This window comes from Erpetoichthys calabaricus, chromosome 9 (assembly GCF_900747795.2).
Source record: "Erpetoichthys calabaricus chromosome 9, fErpCal1.3, whole genome shotgun sequence".
NCBI classification, from domain to species: Eukaryota; Metazoa; Chordata; class Cladistia; order Polypteriformes; family Polypteridae; genus Erpetoichthys; species Erpetoichthys calabaricus.
Window position 1 is genome coordinate 131,609,861 of NC_041402.2, and position 26,203 is coordinate 131,636,063.

At 35.1% G+C, this 26,203-nt stretch overlaps 2 protein-coding genes across 2 annotated transcripts; both read right to left on the reverse strand.

Annotated features, from left to right (window-relative positions):
- Positions 1 to 4,615: 4,615 nt before the first annotated feature.
- Positions 4,616 to 7,084, reverse strand: foxl1 (forkhead box L1). Its single transcript, XM_028809513.2, has one exon. It carries the CDS (start codon positions 6,565 to 6,567, stop codon positions 5,242 to 5,244), a length of 1,326 nt encoding a protein of 441 aa, XP_028665346.2. The 5' UTR covers positions 6,568 to 7,084; the 3' UTR covers positions 4,616 to 5,241.
- Positions 7,085 to 12,860: 5,776 nt separating this feature from the next.
- On the reverse strand, positions 12,861 to 15,198 carry LOC114658111 (forkhead box protein C2-like). Its single transcript, XM_028810154.2, has one exon. It carries the CDS (start codon positions 14,889 to 14,891, stop codon positions 13,479 to 13,481), a length of 1,413 nt encoding a protein of 470 aa, XP_028665987.1. The 5' UTR covers positions 14,892 to 15,198; the 3' UTR covers positions 12,861 to 13,478.
- Between the last annotated feature and the right edge of the window lie 11,005 nt (positions 15,199 to 26,203).

Consider the following 26,203-nt stretch of genomic DNA (forward strand, 5'->3'; position numbering starts at 1 on the left):
AGGGACTCTCTAACAACCATCTTGATTCTCTCCCTCTCTGGGAGGTCTGTCTCCTACCCTTTTTGGCATCTATGACCCTTCTTTAGCCCTTGCCCGCCGGGCAGCGCATTACAGCTGTTCATTGCATGCAGCTGCTGAAACTTCCAAACATATCCTGCCTGTATAAATTTGTTTGTATACAGTAAACATAAGAACACAGTACAATTATTTCTCTGAGCAAATGACTAACATCTTCATTCAGGAAATAAGGCACCTGTTTTATACATTATGTGTAACAAAATAAATTTCCATCCTGTTAGTTTATGACAATGTATGGCATTTCATGAATTATTAGAATTAGTTTAAAAATCTTAATTAAATGTTGTTGTGAGCAAAAATTACAATTTAAGTTGCTGTTCACCAGAAAAACCCACCTCAGATTTTAAGTCCAAATTAAAAATGGGCTGAAATAAGTATGTCTCCAATTTGAAAGAACAATGTTGAATATTTAGTTATTACTGATGTGTGCTTTGTTTTGTAATATATTAAGAATTCAAGAAAGAACTGTCTTGTAAAGCTAAAAATGTATGAAGTGTTGGCAGAAGACTTCCCTATGTCATTACCTCACACCACCAGACAGTTTGGGTTGAATTGTGGTTTGGTCAACATCTATGTGGTGGAGTGTGTAGTTTTCCTTGTGCCCTTGTGTTTTTCTACCCAATTTTCCAGCTTTCTCCCACATCCCAAGGAATGGTATTTTAAAATATTTAACCACAATGAGCTATCATATAGGAATAGGAATGTCTGGTTCCAGCTTTGAGTCCAGTTTGGCCAGGATCAATTCTGCGCCATTTGACCCTGAAGTTTGATTAAACAGGTTTGAGAATGCTTGAGAAATATAAATCAGTTTTACTGTATATTATTTAAACACCCTTTGGTTTGTTATAATTTCATGATTATATTGAATGAACTGGAAGTAAAGCACAATACTTTTAGCAAATTTGGGCATGAGTTGTTCACTTGCAGATTTTCTTTTAGAACACAGAGTCATGGCTAGAATCTCCCAATATGAGGTATAACCTGTGTCTGTTTTCTCATTCAGGGAGAGAGATCTGATCTATAGTGACCTAGCAAATGTACTTAATTTCCACTTATATACCGTTCTATCATAATTTTAAACCAGACCTTCAAGACCTATTTCTCCAATAGATAGATAGATAGATAGATAGATAGATAGATAGATAGATAGATAGATAGATAGATAGATAGATAGATAGATAGATAGATAGATAGATAGGGTCCCTCTTTTTCATTATTAAGGGTAAAATATTAATGAAACCACCTAATGTATCACCACCATTTTAGTTATAATTTGGCATAATAAACTGCTGAAAATGTAAATTGCCAGATAACATTTGGCTTTCCTGGTGTGTATTTTAATAAAAATGAGGAAGGCATGGATTATTGGATCTGAATTAGATGTAAGACTGTATTTCCCATTGACCTTTAATGAATAAATTGTAATGAAATCTTAAATTCAATAAAATAATTTCAGATATAAAAAACAAACACATGATTGAAAATAACCTAACTAAAGTGCTACCTTGAAGTCAGATGAGAACAAGAGAAAGAAACAAAAATATTTCAAGGTACAAATGTTGGGAACAAATAGAGCACATGTAAACCCATTATAATGATTAGTGTCAGCATTTCCCCTCTTGCCACTTCTACTATTTTCATAGTGTAATATTTATTTGTAACCTTTTCGTTATGTTAACTTCAGCAATGTTGCCTAGCACAGAACAACCTAGACTTTAATATAAAAAGTGTAATAAAACTCCTTACATCAGCATGAAGGGCGGCATGGTGGCGCAGTGGTAGCGCTGCTGCCTCGCAGTTAGGAGACCCAGGTTCGCTTCCCGGGTCCTCCCTGCGTGGAGTTTGCATGTTCTCCCCGTGTCTTCGTGGGTTTCCTCTGGGCGCTCCGGTTTCCTCCCACAGTTAGGTGGATTGGTGATTCTAAATTGGCCCTAGTGTGTGCTTGGTGTGTGGGTGTGTTTGTGTGTGTCCTGTGGTGGGTTGGCACCCCGCCTGGGATTGGTTCCTGCCTTGTGCCCTGTGTTGGCTGGGATTGGCTCCAGCAGAACCCCGTGACCCGGATTTAGCGGGTTGGAAAATGGATGGATGGATCAGCATGAAGTAAGCAATGCCTAATCTGTAAAGTTACTGTGGCATAGTCTGAGAAAAGCAATGGAAGACCTATGTGTTTGAAAAAAAAGATGCATTGGTACATACAAGATGGTACACCAGACAGCCTTTCCACCTAATATTGCTTAGGTCCTGATTTCATTCCCAGATGGTATACCTTTGGTAGGTACCAAATACATTTTTTGACATGCAAATCTAAACTGGTCAAAACTGGTGGGTGTTGTTTGCAATAAACTGGCATCTTGATTTTTGTTAATTACTGGCTCATGTGTTGAAAACACAAATAAAAGAATTCTGTTAAAAGTGCGCTGAAGTTCATTTGCTTTTCTTATGTAGTTTTCAATATTAACAACATGTTTAATAAATCCTACTGCTAATAAACATTTACAAATTAATACTTTAAGGCAAGAGGTTTATTTCAAGTACAGAAATAAGTATAGTTTAAATATTGTATTTCATTTTTTCCTCTACCATAATCCCCAACTCCACTCCACAAACACATACACTTTGAATGAATCTTTACTCATTTTAATTCCTATGGCAATTGGATTATTTAAGGTGAGAGGTTTATTTCTACTGCAATTGTTTTTTATTCCTATCCCATAATCCTTCAACCCTTCCCCACACACATACACATTGGATCTTTATTCCTTACCATCTTACCATCCTTAGTATGTACTTTTTATTTCACTTCTAATGTTTTAGCTAAATGGAAAATACTAATGCCAATCACTAATCCACCAAGCATCTTTTAGTATGCACACCACCCTGTGAAAAATAAGAAAAGTCTCAGAATCCAATATTCATAAAGACAAACTTTTAATTTTTAATTTTTAAAATACAAAGTCTAATTCAAAGTGTTGTCTTTGAAAATTTAAAATCTTTAAAAATAAAATGCATTATTAAATGATTACGTTATCACAACAGTATATAACTTCAGATACATATGCCACATGTAGGGTAATGGTAACATTTCAAGGAACAGTGAAGTCACGTCTTTTCTTTTTCTCTCGGATATTTTGTAAGTGACATTTTATTTACACTTTTGGCCAGAAGAATCTTAAACACAGGAAATACTTGCAACTTCTAGTTTCTTTTCAGAAATGTGGGAAAGTTTATTTACTTACATGCACATTCCTGATTTGTAAACTGCTCTCCAAAATCTACTGCTTAAGCTTAGTTGACCAAAACCTCAAGCTATATTTAGGTTTTACATGTTAAAATAAACTTAGTCTAAATAGAAAATGGAATACAGTATATCTAGACAACAAAAGTGTCCACGATTCCTTAAGTTTAGATTTCCAGCTTTATAAACTCGATAAAAAATTAAATAATATTCTTGCCAGAATTTAACATTTCTGTTTTATTTTTAGAATTTTCTTGCCTGCCCTAAATGGTATTTAGTGGAAACTCTACAGCAAAGAAAAACAGGCTTCCTAATACCTGTATAATGTAATGATATTTTTTAATGGCTCCATTAACACAGTTAGCAAGCATAACCGAAAAAGGGCTGTGATTAATTGATTAATATAATTTCCATAGCATGCAATCAAAATTCTAGATCTATAATGTCAATAACTGAATGACATAGACATGGGAGGCAGACAAGTAAGTATCATTGTGCTTGAAAAGTAATAAATTAAAATAAACATTTTATATAGTGCCAGTTATGGTAGACATCATCACAAACCATTCTGCATAGAGCCTGAACTGAACTTAGCCTGTTTGATAATGGACAGATGATCTAAAGCAATGAAAAATGAACTCTGTTACTCAACAGCAAATTATAAATTTATAAAACAGCATTTGCTTTTTTATGTCTACATTATGCCTAAAAAATAACTTCCAGCATAAACAGTACTAAAATTTCCAGAGTGCCTTTAAAAATTTGCAGGTATTGCAGGATGTTGGAGCTATCACTTTTCTGTCACCACAATGTCACAAAAAGATCAATATGGACTTTTGACTTAACATTTTACACTTCATATGACATATATGTTTCATATTTATGAGAACTGTTGGAAAAATACACCTCAAATGTAAATTATTTTGTTAAAAGGTTAATAAATATGTCAGAATCAATTTAAGTTCAGAAAAATCAAAAGTAGAATCTGATGTAAAGAAGAGGCATTCGAGGAGACTAAAAATTATTCAAATTTGAGGTAGCCTAGGTCCTTTGGTACACTTTGCCTCAAATGATTACCCATGTTTTCTGTTAAAAAACAAAATGGACTGACTGCAGGTAAATTTGTCAAAAGTACTGTTATTGATGAACACTGTTTTAATGAAGACTAAATCTAAATCATCTTAAATGCCAATTAATCCTAATTGATATTAGGATAACTAATATTGATAAAAAAAATTTCTTAATTACACAAATTAGTTAAATCAATTAGACATTGATGCAATAATCTATTTAAGCATTGAATTATAAAAACACTAGAAGAAGAAAACTATTTTCATATATAAAGGAATCAGTAACTTTAAAAAGTATTTGTCATAATATATGTAAACTAGGAAAACATAGAAAGAGGAGATACAATTACCAGTAACTCTAACAAACTAATTTATTAAAAATGGTAACCCACTAAGTGTGTTCCTAAAAATGAGTCGTATTGTGAAAGCTTGAAGAAAAAAAAAACAAAAAACAGTCCTTTGGAATTGTTACAAATACGATGAGAGGTGCTGCACCTTATGTTTAAATCTTCAGGTAATGATTTTATGTTTTGTTTTTCCAGAAAGCCCCACTTTAGCTTTTCAGCATGTGATTCATGGCCATTTGTTTTCTTTTCTGCTAACTGACTAATTAAATTATGGGAATTTTTAAACTTTTTGAAAACTACATGTAAAGATAAAAATATATAAAGTATAATTAAGTTATATTGAATGGAAAATTATTGCAGAAATAATAAAATATGTAGATGTATGTTTCAGTATAGTGCAATAGAAGAGTAAAAATTAAACTGATCGTCCTAAAGTCTTGTCCTCAGCTCACTATCTATCTATCTATCTATCTATCTATCTATCTATCTATCTATCTATCTATCTATCTATCTATCTATCTAAGTTAAGGATTTTTTCTGGATAAGCCAGAGGTATGTAAGAGCAGAAAGGTAGTCCAAAGTGATAAAATGTTGTCGGAATTGCCTGCGTCTCAAATAGCACTGGTGCACTGATACCTGAGCATATACCTGCAGTTTTGCCTCCTAGATTATCGAGGATGGGTTTGCTGTCCAGTCCTATGGCTGCGATATGAACATCTCTTTTGGAATAACTTTGATTACTTGTATTGGACAGAATGCTGTCGATACTGAAGCCTTTAGACCTGTCAGTAGTAGAGGCAGAGATGTGATCTCCGCCTTTTGCGCTGGCATGATTAGCAGTAGCATGTCTCGTAGATATTGATTCATGTGTACCAGGAGAATCCTCACTTTTGTACAGATAATCGAATCTTTTGTCTTTTTTAGGCATGGTATTCACAGAGGCGTTTTTCTTGGAAACCCCCTCAGAAAGTGACATTTCATCTTTAAGAGATGCTGTGCCGTTCAACTGGTACGCTGTCCCAGTAACGGTACCAGTGTGGCAGTGGGCAGGCGAGGGCGGGTCTTGACAGGTACCACTGGAGTTTGCAGCAGGACAAGTAGAGCCAGCTGGCATAAAAGGGTGGTGCATCATTGCGCAGTTCAGTAGACTATTAATAGCACAAACGTCATCTGATAAAACCGGCTTGAAACGGGAGTCGTTGGCCAGAGTTTTGTACTTCTGTCCTAGAGATTTTCCCCCTTTACAAGCAATTCCTTTCTGGGAATCGGACACTTGTATTCCTGTAGTACCTAAAGAAACAAGTTCATTTTGGGAATCAAGTTTACTGTCCTCAGATGATTTACTCATCTTCGTTTTGGTATCCAGTAATCCAGGTGTCTTAGGCTTTCTTTTTCTTCTTCTGTAGTTTCCGTTTTCAAACATGTCCATGCACTTCTTGTCCAGTGTCCAGTAACTCCCTTTACCGGGTCGACCTTTTTCTCTTGGCACTTTGATGAAACAGTCATTGAGAGATAGGTTGTGTCTAATTGAATTTTGCCAGCCTTGCTTGTTGTCGTGATAGAATGGAAATCGTTCCATAATAAACTGATAAATGCCATTGAGGGTCACCTTCTGATCTGGGGCGCTTTTGATTGCCATTGCAATAAGGGCGATGTAGCTGTAGGGAGGCTTCTGAGGCGGTTCCGGTCTTGACATCATATTAGTGGAAGCGAAACCCAGCGCAGGTAGCACATTTCTCTCTGCCCCATAGACGTAAATCATTGATGATCCGGTTAAATTCAAAGCAGATCGTGGCCCCCCAATCTGCTGAACAGGGCTATTGTAAATGGCGCTCATCACTTAATAAAACGCTTCTTTAAGGTCGTAAAAAATAAAACAAGCTCTGGGCTAACAGTCCGCATTCACTGAAGATGCACGAGAGAGAATGCTCAGCAGCTTCGGGGCTGTAGACGTCTTCCCTACCCTGTTAGCACTGTGTCCCTGCTGCATGAGCTTAAAAATGTTAAATAATTGTTGTACGTTTGCTATTTTATGTTGACTTAGCACTGGAAAATAAATTGTCTATGATAAACAGTCGTTGTATTCTCAGCCCACCCACATTAATTAAAATTTCATTGCAAAAAAAAAAAAAATGCTTTCTCCACGTGTCTTTTCAGTACCAGCCAATGGTTCGCTTGGTTATTCCTCCATTTGTTTATAGAATTAGTCTGTTGATAAGTCTGCCCACCCAAGTTGAATCAAGCTGTGTTTATTTGGAAAAATTTCCGGGCACCCAATACATAAACGCACTGATCTGATGTTTGAAATATCACGTCCACCCTTGACGCTAGAAGCAGCTCACAGTGAAACAGCGTGCACTTTCAGCTCAGTTTATTTGAGCTCTAAACTGATTTTAAACTACGTTTACAGATGCAATAATTAAGCAAACTTATGTCTGGTAAATTATAATGGTCTCAAAGAGGAAAATGTTGGTAAGAATTAATGCAAGAATTGTATTTCTCAATACAAACTGTTATGTGTATACACACGTGTCTGTGTGTGTGTGATGTACAGAGTTGGGTATTGGAGGCAACATTTGGTGCCCTCACTCATAACTCAAAAAAATGAACAGGGACTCATTAAACACACACACACACACGCACGCACGCACACACACGCACACACATGTATATATATATCACATCCAACCTCTAAATAAACAATATTGGACAATACTGAACAAATTAAAAAAATCATGCTGGATTTTTGATTTATTAGCGTGAATTCGGAAAACAAAATACAAACTGAACACTTCATCTGAAATATAATTCGTCATCTTCCACCTACTTTGAAATCAGTATGTATTCACTTAATGCGAACTGCTAATTTTCCTATGCTCTAAATAGCTTACATTCAAGTTTAAGCTATAAATCATTGCTCTATCTACCGTTAGCAGTTTATATTACGTATTTGAAGTGTATGGTAAAATATCATGGCAAAGGAATGCTTTAAAGCTGAACAAAATTAGACTCTAGCTAGTTACAGATCCCTTGCTTTATTTGTACTTTTCTGGCAGACAACGAGTAACACTTGCCATATATGGGGAATTTGGCAAGCCTTCGAGGTACATTTTATTATTTGTGAATGCGGGCCTGTTGCTTTATATTATGTATTTTCCTGTTTATAACAAGGAGAGGGATTATAACAACTTTACAAGTGCACACAGCTGGCTAGTGATTACATTGCGAATTTAGTTGTTTCCTTAGCCAAACGTTTTGTGTAATTATTTTAGACAAAAATAGCTTTTAACTCAGGGTGTATGACATTCACTCGCACGGTCTATCTATATAAAATTAAGTTAGTCAAATCATAACTTACCCTGCAGTCTAACAAACATATTCTTCGTTGCTTGTTTGGATTGACATTTGTTTCCTTGCCCATAATGAGTTTCACTGTAACTGAAGTTTGGAGGTTTGTTTTTTTACTTTAAAAATGATTTTAAATGTAAAAAAATGTAATATTCTGTTTATTTTGTTATTTGTGATTTAAATGACAACAAATAGTATTCAATATCACATATACAACCCACTGTTACTTTCAGGTAATTGCTTTTTACACTACCCTCGATCGCAATAATTTACTTTTCCATACACTTAAGTAAACTCGCCACATAGAAACATCAAATCACCATAATTGAATTTGAAATAATTAAAATAAATAAGGCAAAACAGGCAGTTAAACCTGGGGAAAACAAGAGGAGAACTGTGAAATATTTCAGTTAAAAAAAGCGTCAGAGGGCGCACAAGGCCCAACTGTGCCCTTACAGTTGACGTTTTCTGCTTTACGCCACAGCACTGAGTGATCGAGACGGTGTAAGCGAACCCACTGCGCACCTTCCAGTTCAACCTATTTATTCGTCCCATTAAGAAGTGATTTAAACATTTTTAGTGTCATGATCAATACAATGTGTATATAAGGAACCATAGAGGAATCTCTATTGCCCTTGAAAAGGCCTGCAGCATTATCTTAATGTCCCCATGAGCCTGTACATACTCTAATATGTTATTATGCAAACCTGCACGCTTGTTTGGATGGTTGCTTGTTTACGTACATTGCAATATGCGTTATCTGAGCCACTTTTGAGAAGCAAACAGTACTGGAAAACACACCTCAACTTCCTTATGATACATACAACCGTGCGCGTCGTCTATGGTTTGTTCTTGCTTCGAGTCCAAAGCCACTGAGATTAGTTCCGGCCACACGCGACACTGAATTGGATTAAGTGGGTTGGAGAATGGGTAGATGGGCGGATGTTAGTTGTCGTCAGTAATAAAATATGCAAATAAATATAACGGAGCGTGTATGAAAATTGCACTGAAATAATTGTCAAATTGCACCACATGCAGTTTACATGGCAGATTGAAAGTGACGTCATTTTGAGTCATTGAATCAATTAGCCACTACTTCGGGGCCTATGCAGCGCCTTTCACTATATCACACCCACGGGACAGTTTAAAAAGAATAAACGATTACTCCACACTTAACAGGATTTCAGAATGGTTTACTAAATTGGTACTATGAATAAAATTGAAAAATACAATTGAAAACAATTTCAAGACGTTATGAATGTAAACTATTCTCAGACTGTTTTAGTTAGTAATGAATTGGTTTGTCAGAATTTTCCAATTTAGTCCGAAATAAATGAGTTTTTGTAATGCATAAATTATTAAGTTCCACCCATCCATGACCTTAAATTACATTATGCGGGTTTCTAAAGTGACATGTTAAACATCTCATATCTGACCTATAGGTTGATTGCTTCGTAATATTTAAGATTTGCACGTGTATGGCAATAGTTCATTTTCAAGGAGATTAAACCACCCCGTTCCTGCCCTTCGCTGACCAGTCTGCATTGGAGTAAAGGAAAATGAAAGTGGATGGATGGGCGGACATTACCTTGGTTATTCGTCTGTTACAACGCTTTTCATTAGCACTCATCCGGTTTCCTGAGTCTCGAGGCGCAGACCGCAGCCTGCTTCACTGAAACTTTTTACAAATACATGCATTATTAGTAAAACAACAGAACAAGGAACTGGTGGATGCTGTGCCTGTTGAAAGAAACAAAACTGGTGTCAGTCTGATCTGATGTCAGACTCATGATATCTGTTATGGCGATTTAACAAAGTTTGCTGTATATGTACCAGACCCCACGGAGCTCGGGAATTTTTATTGCAGATAACTGTTTGGATGGCAACATTTCATGGTTAGAGACTTTGAGGTGTTGTGATAACTTCGGCAACCAAATCAAAGAAATGAAAATCCGTACAACACACTAGACGCCATGCTCTGCTAATACAGTATTAAAAAAAAAAAAAAAAAAAACTTCTTTCTTGTTTTCGAGTTGCAGTTTCCCTATAACGTCTATTTATTTATTATTGGAAGTCTTCTGTTATGCACAGACCGTCTCTTCAGATTTGTTCATAATATCGAGGAAATTTCCATTTAGTTCCATAATATAAATTATAAGTGCTGCTATTAACATGTGTATTTATATTCTTGACTGAGAGGTAAAAAAAATGGAATCTATAAAAAGAATGGGACACTAAGAAAACTGAGCAAACAACTGAATAATTAGTTCTGCCTTGCATTTAATGCCACAAGTAGTTTAGGATACATGAATATTAAATCACTGTGAACAGTAGGATTCGATTAGATTGTACAGTATAGCAAATTCTCAGTGTCATTTGAGGACGAAGGTTTAGCCTTCCAAAAACCCGGCCCCTACTGACCATGCTAAGATACAACACTTAACTGTGGACAATGCGTGTCATCTTTAAAAACATAGCTATACAACAAACAAAATCCCGACCTCTTTATTATTAATTTAATTATTCATGTTAAAGTTAATTAATAGTATTTTTACCATTAATTCCAATAATGATCTGTGGGAATGCTACATTTATGGCAAATGCATAAATCTGTTAACAATGGCTTTAATTTGGCATATATATTTCATTAAGACAGAAAGTTGGCTATTTACCGTCCCAGCCAGATATATTTCCTAAAAGCATCTTTAATTTTCAATAATGCTTTATATGTATCGGATCATTAATCTACAATATGCACTGAATGAAGAGATATTGAGAAACAATTAGCTTCTCTAAATTGACCTCGTGTGTGGGCGTGTGTTTGTGGGATTGAGGTAAAAATGTCCCAAAACGGATTACAGCCTCTCTTGCGCCTAGTAATGTCTTGGATGCTCTATAGTTCCGAGACGCAATAATAACAAAAAAAAAAAAAAAAAGCATTTGGAAAAATTAGACAATAGATAGCTGAAAAATGTCCGATTCAACTTGAAGTTACAAAGATTATGATTATTGTATCATAGTTCTTACTACATGGCTATTTCATAATATATCGCATGCAAATAGTAAAATTTGAAAAACAATACATATGCCAGAGTCATGATTATGTTTTAAAATACTTACCATTTGCAAATTATTATTTAAATATCTGGAAACACTGTAAAAGGTGATCTCTTAGTGTAAATGATGGCGTTTTGGTTTCTGGTTAAGATCTAATATCCAAAGATCCAAATTCTGCATTAAATATTTAACTTCAGCATAAAACGAACAGCGAGGCAAAAGGCGGAGTGGGGGTCGTAAAGTTTAGGCTGTGTCTGTTGTCTGTCTTTCCTGGGGATTTAATTCACAAGTTGTCGACGTGCTGAAATCTAGAAAAGTCTTCTTTAACAAATCACTAAAATAAAATAATGACGGATTTCACTTTAGAATGAATCGGGATTTAAATAATTCAAAACTGTTGCACATTGCCATATCGTATATATACAATAAGGTGTGCATTTAAAGCATAGTAACAGATTTGGCCTTACCGATTTTGTTTAACTTATTTTATTTTTTCATCTAATTGTCATTTTTGCATACAGTAACTACGCTGAAGAAAAGAGCTGTTTAAAGAATATTATAAACGAGCTGAATATTGATATATATATTTACTGAACTAAAAGCAAAATACACAGTTTTATAAAAAAGAGCAATCCCTAAAAAAAAGAAAGAAGAAAAAATATACCACACAAGTTTTAGAACGACAATATGAAATAATCAAGAAACAAGGGCAGCAGTCCCATTTGAAATGTCATAGTTATAGTTCTTATTAATAAAGTTTTGAAGAATACACGGTTTTTATTAATTTTTCTATTTCCCTCGTAAAATACTTATCTTTTTTCAAAAGGAAGAAAAGGAAATATATCATAATTGTATGCGTAATTTTTGGGGCTATACGGAACACATTCGAGTAAATAAAACAATCCAAACTCTAAAACACTTACTTCTCTGTCTTATATTTTTCTTATTGTTATATGTGTGCTGTTTCTCAGGTAGCTAATTTTAAGCGCAAGAAGAGTGTTAGTTGTCACCCATTTGTGTGATAAGTTAAATTTATTGGTAAATCTCCGTTTCGACTTTTGCTAATAAACCGCCGAACTGTAACTCTGTTTTATAGATTGACATAACAGATAAAAACTTTATTTTCATAACTCTTACCTAAAAATCATATACATCTATTTGTGTTAGGAGGTGCACGAATAAAGGTTACAATTCATTACACAAAGAAAATATGCAAGGAATACATTAACTTCTAACTAGTTTCACTATATCCAGACAGAAAAATGAAATATGTGTCAACTAAAATCAAAAGTGGACAAATTAACGCTTATTTGTTCACTCCTTTTTATAGTATTGTCCATGTTTCTCATTTATAATAGCAAGCAGGCATTACATTGACCAAATTAAATCAGAAATATTTGTATCTACTGTATACATGTCTTTCTGTACTTAAATAAATGTATGGACGATTTATAAGCATATACGTAAATTTTAAGAAAATAAAGATGCTAAGGGAAAATATTCTTGTTTAATAATTTCAGCACCCTCGGGATCATGCATACTAATAGAAGACTGAAATCCAGGTTTTATACGTTATTAAAGTATATGTTTATGTTTATTGTTATTCTTTAAAGATACTTTTTAAATTTTGCATTTACTCTTTTTAGATTAAGATTCTTTTAGTGCATATTATATAGCGAACTCAAAATAAAGCAAACAAGAAATCACATCAATGTAATGAAAAAGAAAAACATTTATTTTAAACTTAAGTACAACATATAGTAGTGAGTCTAAAAGGACAGACATTTAACATGGTAAGGAATGTTTAGGGTGCTGAAAATAAAAACACCCGAAAACAAAATATCAGCGAGCCAGAAAAGAAAACATTTCTCTCCTAAATAAATTAGTTGCTTTGCAATATCATAAAATACTGCTGACATTTATGTGAATAAGATAAAAAGAACACAATATGGATTTAAGATTATTGGAAATATACAAAATAATCCAGTGAACTCAACTTTAAATATAATACTTAATGGCTCGGTTATGGAGCCCAATTTCAGATTCGTAAACTTTACAAAATGTATAATATAACATATATAAAAAAAACTTGAAACAGTTCGTTTGTACACGTCCACCGTAACACTGGTCCACACACTATTCCGTTAACCAAACCTTGGCACAGACTCATTATTCAAGTAGTTTTGTTTTCCTATTCCTGTTCTTTACGGATAGCAACTGTAGCTTGAGCAAACACAAAACGATACATTTACATAAGCTATACCTTGAAAATGGCCTCACTTCTTTCCTCCCACTGGAAAGTTGAACACGTGCAGGTTTTGTTCAGGGTTAGCACAATTAAGATCAATATTTTGTGCAGTCATAGGCATAATGGCTTGTGTGGCGATAAATAGAAGCCGTGGAACGATAAGGGATCTGACAGCTGGCATTTCCGTTCACCTGATGTTCACTGAGTGCGGTGCTGTCGACTCCGAGCCGATGAGAGCTGAACATATCTCTCACGTTTGGGAAGGGTTGCTGTTGACTACTAAACGTGTGACCAGACAGATGGCTGAGATCTGAACTGTGATTTAAGTACCAAGATGCAGTTTGTCCCGTGCCACCTGTTTGTTGATGGTGAGTCGTAGTCAGAGAGCCCTCCTGGTTTGCCCCTATGGTCATCGTGTTAAGCGGAGAGTTGGCGCTGCCGTGGTGATCGGAGATGGTATCCTCCAAATTAGATGGAACGCACATGTGTGCAGTTCGCTCACCTGTATAAAGGCTCATTGCCCTCATGCTGCACTGGTAGCTCGCACTGGAGTCCATGGTCTGGTTGCAAGTCTGGTTGTATAAAGATGATTGGGGATAGCTCAAGGACGGCCCCAAGCTCGTCCTGCTGGACGGAGCGGACACCGGACTCAGGTCTCCCTGTGGAGACGTTCTTATGGTCATTATGTTTTCCACACTAAACCCCGAAAGCCCGTTGCTTGAAGGGTGATGGTCGTGCATTGAGCTGTCCGTGGACACGGACGGGGTGGATGTAACACTCCGAGGACTGCCCTGCATTGCACTGCCGCTCTCCGGACTCCTGCTCTCTACTTTAGTAATTACCGGGATATCAGGAGAAGACGCTTCACTTTTTATCACCACCTTCTTTTCAACAACATGCGCTTCTTTAGAGGTGCCATCCCCCTTGGAGACCGGCCCCTGGATTTTTATTTGGTCCTTGATTTGGCCCGACCTGTCATCTTTATCTCGTGCGACGTCCTTTTTCTTAAATCGTCTCCTCCTTCTAAGGAAGCTGCCGTTTTCAAACATGTTGTAAGAGTCCGGGTCCAAACTCCAGTAGCTGCCTTTGCCAGGCTTTTTATCATCCCGTGGTACTTTCACAAAGCACTCGTTTAGGGACAAGTTGTGACGTATGCTGTTCTGCCAGCCTTGTTTATTTTCACGGTAGAAAGGGAAGCGATCCATGATAAACTGATAAATTCCATTGAGAGTGATTTTCTTATCAGGAGCGTTTTGAATTGCCATGGTGATCAGCGCAATGTAGCTGTAAGGAGGCTTAACCAAGTCCTTGGGTGCCGTTTGCTGGTGATGATAAGGTCCATAAGGTCTGGCCATACCCGTTGTGTACTGTTCGTGGCTAGAATAAACAGTCATCGGGGTGGGCATGCTGCCATAACTGCCGGCTGTCCTGTAGTAATTCTGCTCACTCAGGTACGGGACGACTCCCAAAGTGTTGGGATCTGGCACTGAATAGCGTGCTTGCATCATCGAGGATTCAAACAAAGGTAAACCAGCTATAGTTCGGAATTGCCGTGATAAAAGAAATCTAGAGTTAACAGCAATATTTTAATATTATAATAAATTAAATCCTCAGATGTTCTCAGAGATAGCTGCACATATTCATCCTTGTCCTCTTTAAAGTAAGATAAAATAAAAAGTCTCTGTCAGCTTTGCAACAGCTATTTGAGGTAAACGCTGACATTAAATTTTTAAAAAGCGAAAATAAAACGAAGTCAAAGAAACTGCCAAGACGCCCGTATAAGTTAAACTCCTAAAAAAGATATGGGAATGTTTCAAAAGTTCTGCACTGAGTTGAGCTTTTACTCCAGGATAACCGCGCCCCTTTTGCAAACTTTTGGCGAATCGCAACTCAGCATGGAAAACTATTGACCAATGGCTACGAGGAAAGGGTTGTACTTTTTGAGCGGTGTGATCTGACTCCCCCCAAGAAGAGAGTGACTATTTGACTCTTGATAGTGTTATCTGCTCATCTTTATTGCTTTACACATGCACATCATTATGAATTAAAAGCTTACTTAAAGTGTTTTCGCATTCTAAGATAATAGCATTGTATAACAACACAAAGTAATCATTCATTTGCCAAAAATTGCTTTCCTTTTTTCAATGTTTTGTTTGAAAGTACATTGCAGTTTGGCTACTGTAATTCCAAGGTAATCTATTTTCTTATTTTAACCCGCTTTTCTATAATAATGCCAGCGACTGAGATATATATTAAAATAAACGATTAAGAAGAAAAAATATAGTAGGACTACATCATTTCTTACGATTTATGCGTTTGTTTTTAAGAAATTACTAATTCTATGCATATAACATTTCGATCCGTAAGATATCGAATGACTTCAACTGAGTACTAAAGGCGTTAAAGCAGAAAGTTGAGGTCGTGAGAGTAATTGATGCATTAAAATACACACAGACAAATACTGAAAAGTAAGGTTTGTAACCTTGTAGTTTTGTCGCCGAAAGAAATTGGCCAGGGGCATTCTTTACTCCACTCATTAAGCAGCAATTCACGCGATTTTGTTAATTAATGAACCATGTCGCCTAAGTGTTAAATTCTGCCTTAGCACGGCGATGCTAAACGAAATAAATAAACTGTTTAGAACAGATTAGCTCATTGAACAGGGGTCAGGCGAACCTTGCGAAAGTCATTCTACTCACTTTTAACAAAAGCACCAATATATACAATTAAATGCTATACAACGAGTCAAACAGACATTTTTCTTTGAGTCATTTTAAATAGTTAAAATATATACGTATTAAGAAACCATTACGAATGACAAAAAAGACAAATGGGAGGTCATTTTAAATGACGGTATATTCAAACACATACCGATAATTTTACTGAACTATCCATTTCTGCGAAAACAAATGAAATTCAAACAGGTTATAAAGTGTACTACTTTATTTCTCTTCGCTTTGGTACGTGCTCTCAAAATAGTTGATCACAACACAGTTCACAAAGTGTACTACTTTATTTCTCTTCGCTTTGGTACGTGCTCTCAAAATAGTTGATGACAATGTCAAATGTTAAAATGAGACACTTTTCGCACATTTTTATTTTAGTTTGACTCGATTCTAATCTTCATGATGTATATTAATCTTGGATTTAATTTTTACGTTTTTATAACACTTCTGCAAATACCAGGTACATGGCTTTTCATAGTTAAAATAATTTAAATTTTTCAGCCGTTTAATAATACTATTAAAACACATTACATTAACGTTATATTTATGCCAAAATAAGCATTTTGCTTTGACATTCAATTTTTATTTTATGTTCTAGTAAGATACCATCGACTTTTAAAAAGCTATAGTTGAAAATTTATTTTGACCATAAAATGCAACAAATAAAAATATATTCACAACTGTGTCCTAATTAGAAAATTTACTAAATCTCTTTGAAATCTGTCATTTATGTGAATTTTTGTGTTATCACAAATTTACCATTACAAAAGCAATGCATTCATAATTGGTCTCGGTACGGCTTGTCTGAAATGTGAAAAAGCAATATTTTCCCTTTCTATTACTATTTCGATTTTAGTGCAGCTGTTGAAATATATCAACAATTACTCTTAAACAGCGGTTTAATTATCACGTATACTATTATCAGGAAATTTGAAAGAGTAGTATTACATTGTTTTATTTTCATTTATCGGGTCCAAACTAGATTTATTCGTGTAATTTAAAGATAAAGCAGCTTACCTCTTTAAGTGTACCTCGTTGCTATCCGCAATACTCTTTATTTAAAGAGATGGGGCGAGTTTTTATAAAAGCAAAACGAAATAATGCTTCCTGGAGCTCTGTTTGTGTCTGTGTTAAAGTCAATATTCACCGAAAAGCATATGGTTCAGTGATAAGAAAAACACGCAGCTCCAGTTCTTCAGCGTCCAATAGCTCTATCATGGCAGTTTATATAAAATGTGCAACAATCAATCAAATTGAAATCTTTCTTTTTTTGGTGTTTTGGCATAGCCTTACTGATTTTTTCTACATAATCTCTGCTGGAATGTTAGATATATACTTGCCACTAGTACAGTAAAACAACATAGACAGATAGGTAGATCGATAGATAGACAATGTTGTAGTTTGCGTTCGTATATCACGAATATTTTGTTACTGGTACTGAAAGCTATGGAGACAAAACTGTACAACACTGAAGAATAATTCTAACAATCAATTATTACCGTATAAAACAAATTTCAGTTGCATATAAAAAAAATAAAGTTTTATCTGCTCTCGTTTATTATCGTATATTCAAGAAGTAATATTTACGTGTGAAAATAACTGTAATAATATGATTTTTGTGCATTGTTTTATCCTCTTAAACTATCAAGATAAATGCCAGTGATCTGTTCAAGGAAAATAACTTTACGCATTCGAAATGACTACCATTTACTTCACTAGCACATTGTGAATGACTGCTATGGTTGTGCCAAAGCTCCCTGCATACAGACACCGGCTTCCATCGACCCTGAACTGAATATGCGGTAAAAGTGGATGGATGGACTATTTAACAGAACATTCTCATTTTATTTTAATGCCGCTGCTGACCTCTAGCGGCTTGGGATTCTTCTAAATTCGTTTGCTTCAAGTTTAATTTGAGGTGTGAATTGAGCGTCATCTAGTGGTTACTTCTTTTATAAATGAAAAAATCTGACTGCTAGAGAGTTAAGAAAATAGCCCATATTTTGCGTATTCTCTTTTTGGTAGAAACGGTATTCGTAAAGTTAAAGGATGTTATTATAATTTTATCCTCAAGCAAGAACATCAGCAGAGTACTGTATAGCTTGCTGTTGCGTGTAATATTCTACTAAAACATTCTGTTCAGTCACTGAGCAAACCATTAGGAAACTATATTAATACTGGGTAGGGTCTTCTTTTGCCCTCAAAACAATCTGTTCTTCGTGGCATGGATTCCACAAGATCATTTGAGATTCTACTCTATGCTGAAATGATTAAATCACATGATTTCTGCAGATTTGTTAGCTGCACATTCATGCATCACATCTCCTGTTTTACCCGTTCCAAAAGTGTCATTTTCGATTCAGATTTGGTGACTAGCGAGGCCACTGAAAAACACTGAGCTCACTGTCTTGTTCATGCAACCAGTCTGAGATGAATTTTGCTTTGTGACATGGTGCATTATCATGTTGGAAGTAACCATTAGAAGATGGGTAAATTTCGGCCATGAAGGCATGCCCATGGTCAGCAACAATATTCAATTAATTTACGGCATACTTATCATGCTGGAAGTAGCTGTTAGAAGATGGGTAAATTAAGGCCATGAAGGGATGCACATGGTTAACAACGATATCCAAATATTCTACAGTATATTTAATACAGTATTCATTATTCCTTTAGGCACACAGTATATTGCATGTCTTGTCCACGATATATCTGAAAATACGTTTGTTATAATATATTAAGAAAAAAATACAATTCAGATATAACCTTAAAGTATACATTTAAATACCATTTAACCATACCATATTGAATGATATGTCCACATATTTTTGGGATATATTGTAATATATTTCATTCTTGTATGGGCTACTTGTGCCTCTCTGTTAGTATACTGATAGGTTGTCTATTATACATTAAAGACTTTTCAGTGCTTAAAGAACCAATCATTGAGATCACATTTTTCCCGTTTCTGCTGTTTGATGGGAGCATTAACTGACGCTTTGACCTGTATCTGCATGATTCTATGCATTTCACTGATGCCACATGATTGGCTGATTAGATAATTTCATGGATAACCAGGTGTACAGTAGAGGTGTTTCTAATACTTTGCCTAGTGACTGTATTTGTGACGAGTAACAACAAACTCAATTTTCTCTTTTTTGGTCTTTCAGCCTGAAACCAATATACAACTTTTCGTACAGTGGTCTTTAATTACAATCGAAAAATGTAAAAAAAAGTAAACAACTTAAAAATAAATTCAATAAATAAATAAATAAGGGAAATTTAAAAAATATCATTGAACAAGTTTGTACACCCCTTAAAAAAAATTGTAAATGAACTTTGCCAAAAACATTTGTTTTCCAAATTACACAAAAAACAAATTTCTTTCTACCAATATTCAATTGTAGTAATTTTGATTACATATTCAGCCATCCATTTTCTTTGTCATTGGCTTGTACAATTGGGATTTGAAAGGGAAGATGAAGATTGTTGAGAAAAATCCACACAGACACAAGGAAATCCCACACAGGCAGTGATTCTGCCAATAATTAAACCCAATCTCTTAAAGCTATGAGGAACTAGCATCAACAACTGTGTCACCAGGCTGTGTGTAGGTCTTTTCAAAAATAAAAAGTACACTAGAACTATAAAGGTACCTTTAAAAATGAACAGAATAAATACAGAAAAATACAGATTGGGATGTGCATTTAAAAAGAAAGAAAGAAAGAAAGAAAGAAAGAAAGAAAGAAAGAAAGAAAGAAAGAAAGAAAGAAAGAAAGAAAGAAAGAAAGAAAGAAAGAAAGAATGGCCATAAACAGGGCAAACACACATACCCACAATTGATGTAGTTATTTTATTTTCCGTAAATCTTTAAAAATAAACTTTAAAGGCTTTTCACTTCACAGCAAGTCAATGATTTATTTCAGTCAATACTGCTAAATGCTGATAAATTATTTAAGTAGAATATTTTTTTCTGTAGGTTGAATTACTTTTCCTTGAATAAATAATAACAAAGTAAAATCAGTTATGTGTTATTTGTAAACTAAAGCTAGATTAATCTAATTTTAGGTCTTGAAAATTCTTATATCAACATACAAAATTTTTTCACAGGAGCTGGCCATTCAGCTTTATCTAGCTTTACCACTATGAAAAAAATCAACTTGAGATTTAAATGTTGTCTAAGTACTGCCATCCACTACATTTCTTGGAATCTCATTCCATGTATCTGTTGTTCAGTTTGTGCTAAACATTTACAGTACCAGCATTCATTTGTTCTAGCTGAAGAACTCATTTTAAAGTGATAACTGAAATCTACCTTACTATATCCCTCCATAATTTTAAGAACTTTTATCATGTCACCTAATAATCTTTGACTGTTTAAACTGGAACATTTTAACTCCCTCAATCTTTTTTCACAGCTCAAACCATGTAATTTTGAAATAAGTTCAGTTGGCTCTCTCTGCTTTTCTCTAGAATTGTTATATCTTGTTTGTAATACACAGAGCAAGACTCCACAGTACTCCACATGACACCTTGTAACTTTGTTCTATACTGTAGGTTAATCATAACCTGTCTTAATTTGTACTTAACACAGTATGCTATGCAAATAAATATTCCATTAGCCCTGCAATATTACTGTCCATTGTCTGTTTGTGGACAGTGATAAATGCAATACAACTTTTAAACATTTTTTATAAGGTGTAATCTAAAGTTTAATACAAAAGCATTATGTGTAATATTTTTACTTTCTGTGTGTAAAATCATTTACTTACTTACATTTATTTATGTCAAATTTACCTAACAGATACATTTAATTCCGGAACTAATTAGGAAACTAATAATTTGTGTCTATAAGAAATCATATGTAAGTGTCATTAAGATAGAAAGAGCAGTTTTCTGTGTAAACACAATCAGCTCCAAATACACCATGGCATTTTCTGGTAGTGCTGCTTGTACTAGTTAAGTTCAGCTCTGTATAAAGACTGGTAGAAGAGTGTTTATAACAAGACATAAGATTTATTTTGGTTTAAAATTCTTGAATTCTTCCTAGATGTTATAAGCTCGTTGACAGAACAATTGTTTGGGGTTGTATTAGGATTAAACCAATGTTTCAACACAATGATGATTTATTCTTTCTCTATTATAGGTCCATCTATTAGCTTCAAGGGTTTAATAAAGATTGTTTGCACTTAAGAGTTGAAAATCTACATTGTTTTTATTTTGCCAAAAATGGGAGGGGTTCCTTCAAAATGTTTAGATGGTTCCACCCACAACATTCTCAGCGTCACAAGAGACAGTAAAGTTTTAATTTAATTTTATGTTATGGTTCTGAAATTAAAGTTTTTGTTAATCAAGGCTAGATTATGCAAACAAGTGGAGACCTACAGAAAGTTCAGAGTTCTGACTATTATAGTTACTATAAAAGTTAGAAAACAAACAATACTCTTGTGTCTGGCATACTTTGACCACACCAGATGAAGATCGGTTGTGGATCATCTTCTCCTCTGGTTGATGTCATTACAGTTAAACAAATCACATCCATTCATTGTTCCTGTGCTAATCAAGGATCAGAATTATTCTGAAAAAATTATTTGGTTTTAGTGTACATGATGTCTAGAAATGCATAATCTTAGCAAAAGAAAGAAAATGTATATACCTGTAGATATATCTGATTGTTTAGCGAGCCACAGTGAGTATAGTATACTATGAAATGCTGAATTAGTATAAAGCTAGCATTCACACAAGTATAGACAAGATATACACATTTAGACGTACAGTAAGCATATTTAATATATGGTGTATTTCATTTTCAATTAATGATTTACACAAATGTTGATAATTAAGTTGTCATTTTAATTGATCACCTTACTGTTTATAAACATTATTATTCAGTATAAATATGATTGGGTTTTGTGGTACCTGAGTCACTCAAAAGACCTTTAACCAGGTCCTGGAGAAGAAGATTTTACAAAGAAATAGTCACTAGTTATTTTTCTAGGCATAGTGAAAAAAATACACTTTAAGAGAGAGGTTTGGCTTTTTTAAACAAATGAAGCAAGGGGATCAAGGATTGTTTTAATTTTACTATTTCAATTAAACTCTCAAAACTGTAAGCAATTACTTTCTTGAATTTTTCTAGATGAGGTACATGATCCATACGTGCTGATTCTAGCCAGTGTTGATTAAGTTGAGTTGATTTGAAAGAAGCTTGATAAGTTTGATTTAATTACCATGGCAATGAATACATGCTAATGTTAGCATTTGCACCAATAACAACTTTATTATCAAATTAACCTTTTTATCAGATGAAATATTATGGCTACAAGGCAAGGTATCTACACACTCACATAGCAAACGTACTCAAAAATAGAATTACCGTTCGCAAATTTACAGTACAGCAGTATGGCTACACAGCTTTCCCTGGGCAGCAATACAAAAACAGCCTACAGTTTCAAAAAAACTGTTAATAACTGGATGAGCATCTACAAAAAATAGTTTTAATTTCTGTTTGAATAAGAGGGCTATACCTCTATTTTCAAAAACATATGATTCAATCTGTTCAGTTTTAGCAGAAGGACTTGACCAGACTTGCTTCTTTAAAAATACTAATATGCTTTGATGTTCTAATAATTTCTCATTGTGGTTCTATCAATTCCAAGAGAGAGGATGAAGTAATTACTTGATATGAGGCCATTTCTGTAAATCATCCTTACATCTGAGTTGGAATTGTAAATTTTAGATCTGTCTCAAGAAATGTGATCTCATATTTTTTTCCATTCTTAGTTTGCTAGCTATTTTTAACTAACTATTGTTGAAAATCAGCATTTTAAGCAAAAATGCAAGGAGTTATGTGTGGGAAAGGTAAGAGATTATGTGCATCATGGATAACAGTATTGCGGTGGGCTGGCGCCCTGCCCATGGATTTGTTCCTGCCTTGCGCCCTGTGTTGGCTGGGATTGGCTCCAGCAGACCCCCGTGACCCTGTGTTAGGATATAGCGGGTTGGACAATGACTGACTGACTGGATAACAGTATCCTTAGCAGAAGCTCAGCATCAGTTGATATGGGTTACATTTCTGTTAGCAGTTTTACTACATAGCAAAGTAAATCTTTTAGCAAGTAAAATTCAATTTTCCCATGCATTAGATAATGTTCAATTTTTTATAATCTGTTGGCATTACTGGCTTCAGCTGTGCATACACCCTCAGGTACTGTCTCTCCCTAGCCAAATGTTTAACTTCTGGCTCTCACGGACTAAACAGACTGCCTTTCTTGCAACAGTACTTTTTACAAAATATTTTTTGTAAATATAATAGTCTTACTAATGCGCTCAGTGTAAGCAGGAATACAAGGTTGTATCTAAATCTTTTTGAATTTCCCCTTAATAACTCCTAACACTTCATAATTCTGGCATCTTTTTCATTAAATGTGCTCCTCCTCAAAATGTTCTTACTTATTCTAAACATTTAATTAGTTCCCTATGATGAGAACTCAGCACTCATTGTGATCTCCATCTAATCACACAAGAGAATTGCTTTCTCATAGAAAAACCTTGCCTGTCTAGTTAGTGTGGAGTTATTTAACTTAAATTTTTCCCTTTTTCCTGTGTATGTCCTTCAAATATATTCCTACTCCCTGCTTTCTTGCAGATCCTAGTTTTCTATTCATGAGACCTAATGTTCATGCCATTTTAAAAGTTTTATGCATTGTCATAAATGATTCTGAAAAAAGGAGAATTCCATATTCATGTGTAATACACTAAATTGGCTTTAGAGCCAGGAAAGAGTATATTGATATTCTCAAAATACTCAAAATATATTGAATCAATGAGAGGATGTATGAAATTATTATTTAAAAAATCCCAGTTGTAAGTATTAAAAATATCAGTGATTTCTTATTAATTCGTTTTAGAACAGGTCTTAGAAAGTTTATTCTTAAATGTTTTATTTTTATTAGACTCTGCAGCATTAGTTAAAGTGAAAAAAGACAATATTCATCTATCCATTTTTAAAGCCCACTTCTTTCATTACAGGCTTGCAGCATGTCAAAAACTATTCTGTAGCACTGGATATAAGTAAGTAAGGAATGAAGCAATATTGACTAGTGGCTTGGTCCTTTGCAGGACATGGTCTAATGTAAACTTTTTTAGGATGTGGTAAGAACATGGAGACCTGGTGAAAATCCACACAGTCAGGAGGAAATTGTGCAAACTTCACTTTGAACACATATCTCTGCAGCTGTAAATAGGCATAAATAATCAGAATGCCATTAGTGTGTAAACAATATAACACTACCCTTGCAGCTTAAGTCTTAATACAGAAAACAGCCCTTGATGAGGTTCCAGTCAAGCACAGAGCACTCACTTAGGCACACACCTAACTCAGAGTGAGTACATCCTATGATATAAAGTGAACGAACAGAACATTAACTTTGAAAAAAATGTATTTACTATTATATTTCTTGGTGAGCATATGCATCGATCATGGTATAGCTTGTAGAAGATCAGCCCGACTACGGACAGACACCAAGGACACACAATGTCCAAAGCACACACGTTTATTCTCCTCTCCCTTATTTACACAATACAATGCAAAATCAGCACATTAAACTCAGTCCTTTTTACTTCTCTTCTTTTTCTTCTGCTGCCTCCACTCCTCTCCTCGCAAGCTCTGTCCTCTGCCTCCCGACTCCGGCTCTCTACTGAAGTGAGGTGGCCTCCTTTATACTACACCCGGAAGTGCTCCAGGTGCTTCCCGATTAACTTCCGACAGCACTTCTGGGTGTGGCAGAAGTGCTGCAGACCTTGTTTCTGGAGCTGTCCAGGTGCCCAACCCCAACAGGTTTGAGCTTCTAAGCCCCAAGCCTGTGGCCCTGATGCAACCCAGGGGGGCTGCCCTCTTATGTCCTGGGGTATGAATTGATTGCTCTTCTCCTGGTCTCCTACTCTTCCACGCCTCCAAGTAGGGCATGATCCCCAGCCAACCATCACAAGCTATATATTGATTTTTTAAAAATCCTATCAATAATGAACTAAGTCTTATGGTGTCTTCATCATAGCTCCATCTTCATCATAGCTTGTGGCTCAAGCCCCTGCCACTTTGCTCTCATTGGCCTAAGTGCCTTTTTCTCCATTTAGTAATCTGCTTTGCTTTCATCGTAAGAAACAGTGAAAAAGTCACAATAAGCAATGTTGTTAAAGTTAAGTAAGCAACTGTTAACTATTCCATCTGGTAATAAAGTAAGATCTTTAACAGGGGTATAACTACATGGGGACACTTTTTGTTCATATCTGCTGTAGACAGCAGAAGCACGGAGACCACTGGCTACAATCCTACAAAATAATGTGAGTTTATTGTTCATTAAATCTCTTCCTGAAGGAAACTAAGAATAGTTGATACTAAATGTTTAATGGCATTAGAAGATGCTTATTGTATTGAAATTGTTCAATTAAGGTTAATGTATTGCTGCTGCTAGTGATTTATAAAACTAAAGATTCTGTAATTTGTAAATAATCCTATTTTGTGGGGCACAGCAGTTTAATAGTGAGTCTTGGCAGCGGTAGTTAGCAGCTATGGCTGGGTGGAAAATGCTGTGGACAAGAATTTGGAAAAATCCGAATTCTTAAATTATTGAGAAGAGATAGGATGAAAATTCAACAGGAAGACCAGTTCCAGAGATGTGGTTGAAAATTTGAATAACAAAAACAGGGTCTTCATTTGTGGCATTGATTGACCTGTTGATGCTAATGCTGTTACAACCTGTGTCTACAGACATGTCCACAAATTAAACAAGGATGTGGTGGCAGCAATGTGTGGTTAAGGGCTAGTATTGAGAGTATGTGAACATGCCGAGGGTGGTCTAATAGATGCAATATCACTGCTTTGCTGTCAGGACTTAGTGACCAGCTGACTTGATGAGAGCACTGATTTTGAGAGAATTTTGCAAAGTATGATTAGTCATAATTTTCTGGCATACTGGCATGTCATAGTTCATGCAAAATGATTTTATTGTTTCTACTAAAGCTAGAGTTCTATAGAAGATCATGGATGAGGTCAAAACATGTTTTTTTGCTTGGGAAGAAAATAAGACAAAAGG

Bases quoted from the DNA above. Each gene is read 5' to 3' on its own strand.
- foxl1 (XM_028809513.2), bottom strand. From the start codon at position 6,567: ATGAGCGCCATTTACAATAGCCCTGTTCAGCAGATTGGGGGGCCACGA.
- LOC114658111 (XM_028810154.2), bottom strand. From the start codon at position 14,891: ATGATGCAAGCACGCTATTCAGTGCCAGATCCCAACACTTTGGGAGTC.